The 12,090-nt window shown below is 44.5% G+C and overlaps 1 protein-coding gene across 2 annotated transcripts in view; it reads left to right on the plus strand.

The window, feature by feature from the left end:
- Positions 1-12,090, plus strand: part of AGBL1 (AGBL carboxypeptidase 1) — a 1,210,518-nt gene that overhangs the window by 353,099 nt on the left and 845,329 nt on the right. For both annotated transcript variants that reach the window (XM_063925754.1, XM_063925755.1), the window contains 2 exons: positions 9,239-9,377; positions 10,551-10,704. In XM_063925754.1, the coding sequence (XP_063781824.1) occupies positions 9,239-9,377; positions 10,551-10,704 (293 nt within the window). The remainder of the gene's footprint in view (positions 1-9,238; positions 9,378-10,550; positions 10,705-12,090) is intronic.

The following is a 12,090-nucleotide window of genomic DNA, read 5'->3' on the forward strand; positions in this document are numbered from 1 at the left end:
CGTTGTCCGATGCCACAAATCCACAGGAGAGTCCAATTGGGGTAAGCCATTCCGCGATGATCTTCCTCAGTTGCCGTAAGAGGTTTTCAGCTGTGTGCGTATTCTGGAAAGCGGTGATACAAAGCGTAGCCTGCCTAGGAAAGAGTTGGCGTTTGCGAGATGCTGCTACTGGTGCCGCCGCTGCTGTTCTTGCGGCGGGAGTCCATACATCTACCCAGTGGGCTGTCACAGTCATATAGTCCTGACCCTGCCCTGCTCCACTTGTCCACATGTCCGTGGTTAAGTGGACATTGGGTACAACTGCATTTTTTAGGAGACTGGTGAGTCTTTTTCTGACGTCCGTGTACATTCTCGGTATCGCCTGCCTAGAGAAGTGGAACCTAGATGGTATTTGGTAACGGGGGCACACTGCCTCAATAAATTGTCTAGTTCCCTGTGAACTAACGGCGGATACCGGACGCACGTCTAACACCAACATAGTTGTCAAGGACTCAGTTATCCGCTTTGCAGTAGGATGACTGCTGTGATATTTCATCTTCCTCGCAAAGGACTGTTGAACAGTCAATTGCTTACTGGAAGTAGTACAAGTGGGCTTACGACTTCCCCTCTGGGATGACCATCGACTCCCAGCGGCAACAACAGCAGCGCCAGCAGCAGTAGGCGTTACACGCAAGGATGCATCGGAGGAATCCCAGGCAGGAGAGGACTCGTCAGACTTGCCAGTGACATGGCCTGCAGGACTATTGGCATTCCTGGGGAAGGAGGAAATTGACACTGAGGGAGTTGGTGGGGTGGTTTGCGTGAGCTTGGTTACAAGAGGAAGGGATTTACTGGTCAGTGGACTGCTTCCGCTGTCACCCAAAGTTTTTGAACTTGTCACTGACTTATTATGAATGCGCTGCAGGTGACGTATAAGGGAGGATGTTCCGAGGTGGTTAACGTCCTTACCCCTACTTATTACAGCTTGACAAAAGGAACACACGGCTTGACACCTGTTGTCCGCATTTCTGGTGAAATACCTCCACACCGAAGAGCTGATTTTTTTGGTATTTTCACCTGGCATGTCAACGGCCATATTCCTCCCACGGACAACAGGTGTCTCCCCGGGTGCCTGACTTAAACAAACCACCTCACCATCAGAATCCTCCTGGTCAATTTCCTCCCCAGCGCCAGCAACACCCATATCCTCCTCATCCTGGTGTACTTCCACACTGACATCTTCAATCTGACTATCAGGAACTGGACTGCGGGTGCTCCTTCCAGCACTTGCAGGGGGCGTGCAAATGGTGGAAGGCGCATGCTCTTCACGTCCAGTGTTGGGAAGGTCAGGCATCGCAACCGACACAATTGGACTCTCCTTGTGGATTTGGGATTTCAAAGAACGCACAGTTCTTTGCGGTGCTTTTGCCAGCTTGAGTCTTTTCAGTTTTCTAGCGAGAGGCTGAGTGCTTCCATCCTCATGTGAAGCTGAACCACTAGCCATGAACATAGGCCAGGGCCTCAGCCGTTCCTTGCCACTCCGTGTGGTAAATGGCATATTGGCAAGTTTACGCTTCTCCTCCGACAATTTTATTTTAGGTTTTGGAGTCCTTTTTTTACTGATATTTGGTGTTTTGGTTTTGACATGCTCTGTACTATGCCATTGGGCATCGGCCTTGGCAGACGACGTTGCTGGCATTTCATCGTCTCGGCCATGACTAGTGGCAGCAGCTTCAGCACGAGGTGGAAGTGGATCTTGATCTTTCCCTAATTTTGGAACCTCAACATTTTTGTTCTCCATATTTTAATAGGCACAACTAAAAGGCACCTCAGGTAAACAATGCAGATGGATGGATTGGATACTAGTATACAATTATGGACGGGCTGCCGAGTGCCGACACAGAGGTAGCCACAGCCGTGAACTACCGCACTGTACTGTGTCTGCTGCTAATATATAGACTGGTTGATAAAGAGATAGTATACTCGTAACTAGTATGTATGTATAAAGAAAGAAAAAAAAACCACGGTTAGGTCACTGGTATATACAATTATGGATGGGCTGCCGAGTGCCGACACAGAGGTAGCCACAGCCGTGAACTACCGCACTGTACTGTGTCTGCTGCTAATATATAGACTGGTTGATAAAGAGATAGTATACTCGTAACTAGTATGTATGTATAAAGAAAGAAAGAAAAACCACGGTTAGGTCACTGGTATATACAATTATGGACGGGCTGCGGAGTGCCGACACAGAGGTAGCCACAGCCGTGAACTACCGCACTGTACTGTGTCTGCTGCTAATATATAGACTGGTTGATAAAGAGATAGTATACTCGTAACTAGTATGTATGTATAAAGAAAGAAAAAAAAACCACGGTTAGGTGGTATATACAATTATGGACGGGCTGCCGAGTGCCGACACAGAGGTAGCCACAGCCGTGAACTACCGCACTGTACTGTGTCTGCTGCTAATATATAGACTGGTTGATAAAGAGATAGTATACTCGTAACTAGTATGTATGTATAAAGAAAGAAAAAAAAACCACGGTTAGGTCACTGGTATATACAATTATGGACGGGCTGCCGAGTGCCGACACAGAGGTAGCCACAGCCGTGAACTACCGCACTGTACACTGGTTGATAAAGAGATAGTAGTATACTCGTAACAACTAGTATGACGACGGTATAAAGAATGAAAAAAAAAACACGGTTAGGTGGTATATAATACAATTATGGTTGGACGGACTGCCTGCCGAGTGCCGACACAGAGGTAGCCACAGCCGTGAACTACCGCACTGTACACTGGTTGATAAAGAGATAGTAGTATACTCGTAACAACTAGTATGACGACGGTATAAAGAATGAAAAAAAAACCACGGTTAGGTGGTATATAATACAATTATGGTTGGACGGACTGCCTGCCGAGTGCCGACACAGAGGTAGCCACAGCCGTGAACTACCGCACTGTACACTGGTTGATAAAGAGATAGTAGTATACTCGTAACAACTAGTATGACGACGGTATAAAGAACGAAAAAAAAACCACGGTTAGGTGGTTTATATTATAATACAATTATGGATGGACGGACTGCCTGCCGAGTTCCGACACAGAGGTAGCCACAGCCGTGAACTACCGCACTGTACACTGGTTGATAAAGAGATAGTAGTATACTCGTAACAACTAGTATGACGACGGTATAAAGAACGAAAAAAAAAACACGGTTAGGTGGTATATATTATAATACAATTATGGATGGACGGACTGCCTGCCGAGTTCCGACACAGAGGTAGCCACAGCCGTGAACTACCGCACTGTACACTGGTTGATAAAGAGATAGTAGTATACTCGTAACAACTAGTATGACTATGACGACGGTATAAAGAAAGAAAAAAAAAACCACGGTTAGGTGGTATATAATACAATTATGGATGGACGGACTGCCTGCCGAGTGCCGACACAGAGGTAGCCACAGCCGTGAACTACCGCACTGTACTGTGTCTGCTGCTAATATAGACTGGTTGATAAAGAGATAGTATACAATACTACTAATATACTGGTGGTCAGGCACTGGTCACCACTAGTCACACTGGCAGTGGCACTCCTGCAGCAAAAGTGTGCACTGTTTAATTTTAATATAATATTATTTATCATGTACTCCTGGCTCCTGCTATAACAACCTGCAGTGCTCCCCAGTCTCCCCCACAATTATAAGCTTTATATACAATACATTGATGTGCAGCACACTGGGCTGAGCAGTGCACACAGACTGAGTCACTGTGTGACTGTGTATCGTTTTTTTCAGGCAGAGAACGGATATATTAAATAAAACAAACAACTGCACTGTCTCTGGTGGTCACTGGTCACTGTGGTCGTCAGTCACTAAACTCTGTCTGCACTCTGCACTCTCTTCTAATCTACAGTATCACAGCAATCTCTCTCTCTCTCTCTCTTCTAAATCTAATCTAAATGGAGAGGACGCCAGCCACGTCCTCTCCCTATCAATCTCAATGCACGTGTGAAAATGGCGGCGACGCGCGGCTCCTTATATAGAATCCGAGTCTCGCGATAGAATCCGAGCCTCGCGAGAATCCGACAGCGTCATGATGACGTTCGGGCGCGCTCGGGTTAACCGAGCAAGGCGGGAAGATCCGAGTCGCTCGGACCCGTGAAAAAAAAAGTGAAGTTCGTGCGGGTTCGGATTCAAAGAAACCGAACCCGCTCATCTCTAATATATATATATTAAACTGGTGGTGACTGGTGGTCAGGTCACTGGTCACACTATCAGCAACTTGCAAGTAGTACTCCTAAGCAGACAATCACAATATATATTATACTGGTGGTCAGTGTGGTCACAATGGCAGTGTGGCACTCTGGCAGCAAAAGTGTGCACTGTACGTTATATGTACTCCTGAGTCCTGCTCTCAGACTCTAACTGCTCCCCACTGTCAGTGTCTCCCCCACAAGTCAGATAATATACAGTCACACTATCTATCACTTCAGCAAGTAACTAGTACTCCTCCTAATGCTCCCCAAAATTACTACTGTGTCTCTCTCTACTGTCTCACTCTCTTCTCTATAAACGGAGAGGACGCCAGCCACGTCCTCTCCCTATGAATCTCAATGCACGTGTGAAAATGGCGGCGACGAGCGGCTCCTTATATAGAATCCGAGTCTCGCGATAGAATCCGAGCCTCGCGAGAATCCGACAGCGGGATGATGACGTTCGGGCGCGCTTGGGTTAACCGAGCAAGGCGGGAAGATCCGAGTCGCTCGGCCCCGTGTAAAAAAACATGAAGTTCGGGCGGGTTCGGATTCCGAGGAACCGAACCCGCTCATCCCTAGTTTAAATTACTCACTGACACATTTTAAAAGGTACATAGGTGATGCTAATTATTTCACTTGTGATTCTGTGAGGAGACCTGCAAAACATGCACTGTGTGGGGTCCTGAGGACCGAGTTTGAGAACCTGTGGTCTACAGGATTTGATCCAGTATTACAGGTGATTTAAAAAAAAAAATTGTAATGTACAGTAATAAATGTTTTACTTTGTGTAACAATTAGACATAAATTAGAAGAAAAACTTTTTTGTGCAAGCTAATTGGATGGGGGTGATAAAAAAAAAATAGCTAAAACATACCCCAGTTTTTCACAGCCTCTGCACTTTTGTGGGTAAGAGTGATTCGGGCAGATAAGAATAACTATATGCATATCCGTTACTAGGCTTTTTGTTGCCCTGTAACAAAAAGATATTTTGCGACCCCCCACCGTGCCATTTTTCCAATAAGGCTCATGGGGAAGGGGCATGACAAAATTATTATGCACACACATTAATAGAACACTTCAAGAAAATGGATTTGGACACAAATCCTCTTCATAACACATTCATGCCCTTAACTTGAGCACTCTTATGCATTTACAATGCCTTTTATTAAATAACACATTTCAATATACTGCCATACCCAGGATTCTAACCTATAACCTGTTGCATTCTAGTCAAACACCCTACTCATTGATCTATTTGATCCTGCATAAAAACTATGAGGTTTCTAACAATATGAAGCTACTTATACTTTGTAAAAAAATAATCAACATTGCAGTTGAGCAGATCTACATTATGTAGTGTGCAGCCACACATCCAATCACTTGCAGCCGCACACTACATAGTTCTGCTCTGCTTCAATGCTGATTATTTTTTCACAAAGTATAATATAAGCTTCAAATAGTTAGAATTATGTAGCTTAAAATTCTCTAGCTTTCTTTGCAAAGGCAGATAGCTCAATGAATAGAGTGTTTGACTGCAATGCCACAGGCAATGGGTTTGAATTGACTGAATTAAAAAGAGCTATCATCAAGTTAAGGTCATGAATGTTGTATAGGTATTAGAGATGGAAGGGGTGGGGATAGGAGACAGCGGCAGTCAGGATTTGCTGGGATTCAAAAAGGGGGGAAGCAACAAGTGAAAGTAATTAAAACAGATAATTGATAAGTGCCACCAACAGCATCCCCTACCCTGCAGCACTATGTGCGGTCCACACGCCGCACACACCTAGTTACGGCCCTGACTATATAATGAGGTTGGCGTTAAATCCCACTATGTAAATTTAATTCTCTAAGGCGTAATCCGAAAATGTAAAAGAAACAATCATAATGTAGAATGTGTATGAATCAAAGACAAGACTATAAATCAAATACTGTAGGTGAGTTTAGTTTCTTGAAAAAGTTGGGTATTGTAATGTTTGTTGTGCCGTAAAATCCCCAGCAGATTATGTTTTGGGGGGATAGAAATAATATAGAAAACTACATATATTGTACACTATTTAATAAAATCCTACTTCAAATGGATGCATAATAACCAACTTTAATTCAGCTACAGGAACATAAAAGTTCTGTTCATTTTTCACATAAGAAAAACTTTTTATTTATAAACGACACATAACTAGAAATGTCTTGGCCAATAGTAACATGGTGATGGGTCCGCTAATCACCATCATAAAGGGGGATATTCCGAGATGAATGCAGATCAATGCACAGAGGAGGAATTACCACAAGGCAACCAAAGCAGCTGCTTAGGGCCCTGTTGGTTTCAGGGGGCCCTGATGATCCCAGGGGGCCTGCCGACAAGGCTGTATAAAGGGCTTTTCTGGCAGACCACGAGCTTCACCGAAATTGCCCCGAGAGTTGGGCTAGCTGAATACACCCAGCAGGCTATCAGTAATTAGACAGCTGTTGGGTGCTCTAGTGCGTGCCCGTGTTTCCAGACCTGCAGTACTGTGCATGTGACCAATCATGACACACATGTGTATGACGTCAGATGCTTAGAGAGAAGAGCCAGGATGTTCACAGAAAAAAACCCTGAGGTCTTCCTGTGTACTTTATTACAGTATTTTTTTTACATTTTATATAACATCCACCACCTACTTCAAATTCCAATCAGGCTTGAGTGGAGGATGATGATGGGGGGGGGGAGTAGACATTGTTATTTTAAGTACAGTGTCTAACATTTGCCTGCGACAGTCATGGCTGGGGAGGAGGCACATACTGACTGGTGATATATCAACATGCTATAATACTGTATGTTAAGTACTGCCGTGTATGGGAGATGCCTGCTACAATCAGTGGGGCACTGATATATAATCAATACAGTACACTGACTGAGAGGTGCAATAATGGGATGGGGGTCCTACTAGGCTGCTACAATCAGTAAGGGGGGGAGGCACTATAATGCAGTCAACACTAATGTAATTGGGTGTATTAATAAGTATTATAAGGTATGGGTGCCTGCATTATATATCAGTGCCTCCCCCCCCCCCCCCCACACACACACATACTGATTGCAGCACATTACCCATACCCTATTAGCAGGTCCCCATGCCTTATAATATCTATTATTGCACCCCTCAGTGACTGTGACTGTATTGACTATATATCAGTACCTTTAGTGTGACTCCACTATACGAGGTCTGACAATTAAGTTAGCGAACTGGCTACTGTGCAGTAGCAGATTTACCAGTAGGCATCCAAAGCAGCCGCAAGGGCCCAGCGGGTCCCAGGGGGCTCGTCAACAGATCATGGAGTTGGGAGGGCATTTCAGATTTCCTCCGAAAATGTCCGAGTGCTGGTCTGGCTGAATACTCCCGTCTGGCTGTCAGTGACTAGATAGCTGCCAGGTGTGATTTTAAGGGCAGCACAGATGGTATAATGGTTAGCATTACTGCCTCACAGCACTCAGTTAATGGGTTCAGTTCCCACCATGGCCCTAACTGTGTGGAGTCTGTATATTCTCCCCATACTTGCATGAGTGTCCTTTGGGTACTCCGGTTTCCTCCCAAAATCCAAAAATATACTGATAGGTTAATTGGCTTCCAACAAAAGTAATCCTAGCGTGAATGTGTACATGTGGTAGGGAATATAGGGGGTCATTCCGACCCGATCGCTCACTGCAGTTTGTCGCAGCTTTCGTTGCCTAGCGATCGCCTCTGAGACAGAGCCAGTCGCTGGATGGGAGGGGGCTGAACGGCGACGTTAAGCCGCCGTTTAGGGGGAGCGGTCCGGCCGATGCAGGCGTGGCCGGACCATTGGGGGGTGGGCCACGGTGGCAGCGTGACATCTCACGCAGCCGCCGCGGCCAGCAGGGCGGACTAGCCCTGTGCTGGGTGTCCCCCCGCATGTCAGGGAAGATGATCGTAGCTGTGCTAAATTTAGCACAGCTACGATCAACCCGGAATGACCCCCATAGATTGTAAGCTCCACTGGGAAAGGGACTGATGTGAATGGCCAAATGTTCTCTGTAAAGAGCTGCGGAATATGTGTGCGCTATATAGATAACTGGTAATAAATAATAATCAATACACTGGTACAACTACCATCCACCTGCTATAATCGGCTATGGGAAGATTGGGGAGCATACACTGACTGGGGGGCAGCAGGACCTGTCTGCTGCAAATGGTGGGGGGGCACACTGAGGATTGTTTGAGGAAGGGGGCCCCGAATCGGTGTCTTGCTTAGGGCCCCAAGAGGTCTAAATCCGCCTCTGTCGATGCATATGCAGCCAGATCTGTGTTCATCTCTGCACATGCTGGGGGCCGCCCGTCAAATGGCAAGGCCGCACAGTATGTGTGAGGCCGCCTCCTGATGTGTCCGCAATCTAATTGCATACGCATTGGAACTAAGGTTGACCCCTGCGCTGTAAGGTGGTCAGTGGCCATTTTTTTCGGAGCGGCTGCGCGTGATGTCAGGCAGCCGCCCGGAAAACGCTGCCACCTCACCCCGTTTTTCCAGGGCAGCCCCGCACAGCTGGAACTCCGCCCCCGCAATGCCTGCCACTATCAATCACATTGTGGTAGCATCTATTGGGGATGCGGCCACAATGTGTAAGTCCGCGCAGCTGCAATGCGGTCACTGCTCATGTCAGTTTGCTGAAATCGGCCACATTAGCGGCAGGGTCTGAATGACCCCCAAAGTCTGCTCCATCCCCTATCAGCAACCTCTAGAGCAGGTTAATGTAGACACATTATAAATTATATGCAGTATTTTGTTATTATTACGCACTACAGTACCATTTATTTTTGTGCCACCATACTGCCCATTACTTGAGAAAACCAGATAATTCTAGTAAGGCCATATTAGTTTGTACTGTATGACACATATTGCATCTTAAATTGGGCCCTGTATGTTTTTGGCTCCATAATGTTGCACGGCTTGCAGTATATTTTAGAAGGCTACTGTAATGTAAAATAAAGATTGTACTTTCATTTCTAGAAACTTATTTTGTTACCGAGCATCTGACGCAAAGAAAAGAAGACGATATTATACGCTGAGTTTCACTGTGAAGTTCCAGCACTATGATGATGTGTGTTACCTGGCTTACCATTACCCCTACACTTATTCCGCACTCATGGTAAGACTTAAATAGTCTCCAAACTATATTGTTATCCATATATTTCCCCCGGTCTCAAATATGTTTGGACTCTGACCTCATCTCACCTCATCCAGGGTAATCAGTTGGCCGGAATTAGATTTTCAGTTGCTATAGGTTCTTTTGTACTGTACTTATACAATGGTAAAAATTGCACTGTGTCTTCAATCTAAGTACAAATCCTCATGTCGGTATATGTCAATGTTTCTATTAACGGTTCTCACTTAAGATAACGATAGTAAGCTTGTCAATTACTGGCATGTATGCAGTGCACTGATCCTTCACTTAAATCAAAATGTTGTTCCAAGCTGTATGTTCTCTCAAGACCAGTCATTTCTGCACAATTTTATTATTATTATTATTATTGTTATTATTATTACAATTTATTTTTAAGGTGCCACAAGTGTTTTGCAGCGCTGTACATACCACACACATTAGATCAATACAGGGTATACAGAACTTAACATCATAGAAAAGTAAAACAGAGCACAGGTAACAATTAGCACCACAGTTCTCGGTACACAATACAGCTGAGATGTCAGGAAGCAAAGGAGTAATCGGCATACTACTGGGGGCGGGCAGCCATTTGAGGAGATGAACAGTCACGAGCAGGAGGACATGCAGGTATAGACAGTCACTGAGTGGGATAGAGCTGTAACTGAAGTGCATGATAAGTGGGCTGTGAGAAAAGGAGAGAAGAGGGCCCTGATCTAAGGAGCTTACAATCTTTTAGAGTTTAAGAAGCTCTTTAGATATAAACTTACCAAGAAAATATAAATGAATTGAAGGGGTCAAATTGCTTTCATTTGTTGGCTTGTACATGTTCTACCAAATAAAGCTGTCTGATTTCTTTCCTTGCTTTTCAGTACATTTACTGTATGTCACCAGTTAGAGTTGCGTATTTTCATTACCCTAGGTTATGACATAGCTGTTCTGTGCACTCTTCACTGACTTACATTACGTCAATTAAGCAGATTTGTGCTGCACTTCAGAGTTAGACATAAACAGCCTTCCCTTCTGGTAGGTAATGGATAGTAAGCACAGACACAAGGTAAAATATGCAAAAGAGCATGCATGGCACAACATAGAAGATAAAGTAATGTGAAGGTTAAAGCTTCCATTAACTTTCTGCACTAATTTGTTTATCTTCGTTAGTCCCACTTACAGCATTTGGAGCAAAGGCACAATCCGCAGAAAGTGTACTATAAGCAGCAGACCCTATGCAATACCTTGGGAGGAAATCCTTGCCCCATAGTCACAATCACTGGCATGCCAAGGTCAAAGACTGAGAGTTGCAAGGAGGAGTTACGTAAGTGGCACTTACTGTATGGTTTAATGTACAAACAGAATATCATTTTATTATTATTATTATTTTTATTATTATTATTATTATTATTATTATTATTTAAATGGAACGGTACATTTATAGTGTGCTGTTATTATATGGCACAGCTAAATTATAGCAGTATGTTTTGTTATTTTCAGTTAGATAATACATCTGATATTCTAAACAGCAGTAGACATTGGAGTACTTTCAGTGTTGGACTGGGGCATAAAGGTCCCATCGGGAAAATGCAGTGGTAGGGACCCATGTTTAGGTGTGTGGCCAGTCTCCAGAGGGTGTGTGGCCAGCTGGCTAACCATTAGAGTGCATGGTCTGAGCCCCTTGATAAATATATATAGCAAATATACTGCTAGTGCGTCTTGATAATGTACCAGATTAATAACAGCAAAGCACTGTAGAAATACACCATAATCCTCTGCAGTATAAGGTAACATACAGTATGTATATTGTATCATTCAAATGCATTGTATGGAACTTGTTCCCTAGAGGAAGAGGTAGTCCCCAGGCATTGGGGCCCACCAGGGTTTCCCCTTGTGACCCTTTGGGCCAGTCCAACCTTGAGTATTGTACATTCATTAGAAAACATTTAAGAACACATCTACACATGAAGGCTTATATATATGGACAAGTAAACATAGTTATGTTCATGATTTCTGGTTAAGGCAGCTTAATAAATTGAGGGTAAATCAGCTGAGTATGAGGGTAGTAAGATGTCAGTTACATCTCAGGTTATGGCGAAGCATATAAAAGCAGCTTAGTAAATTATTTCAGAGCTGTTCTACTTGTGGAAAAGTTACTGTATTCGTGGGTGTAGGTATAGTGGGTGCATGAGGTGCCATTGCTATGGTGCTCAAAGGCTTAGGGGGCCCTGGACCCAGGTCATACAGTTGTCTACCAAGTTCCTGGAAATAGCTACTAAGGAATTGAGTTCTGTTGCCTGAAAACAGGGACTTGTCAGAGCTCATATATTGTAGGTGTTGATCTCTGTTTCTGTCTTTTAGTAATGCCCCAGACTGATACAATCCATTTCCCGAACTCCCATTTCACCCCACCCCCCCCACAGACACAGTGACCCTAGCACTATCAGACAGTAGGCTTCTCATTGATGACAGTATTTGGGAAGTGTGCTGAGAGGTAGGAGATTGAGGTCAGAGATTAGAACTGTACAGAAAGGGTGCTGAAATTAGGAAGATCTCCACACAAAGTGGAATTTTCTGGATTAGAAAAATAGTAGCTGACTGGTGTGTCCGCCCCCCCCCCTCCTCACTCCTCCTTTATCTTTACACTTACACTGACTGTAAACTGCAGGTGTGGGGCTGTCGTGTAAGATTCAAATCTGCCAATAGGGAT

The sequence above is a fragment of the Pseudophryne corroboree genome, chromosome 6 (assembly GCF_028390025.1).
Source record: "Pseudophryne corroboree isolate aPseCor3 chromosome 6, aPseCor3.hap2, whole genome shotgun sequence".
NCBI lineage: Eukaryota > Metazoa > Chordata > Amphibia > Anura > Myobatrachidae > Pseudophryne > Pseudophryne corroboree.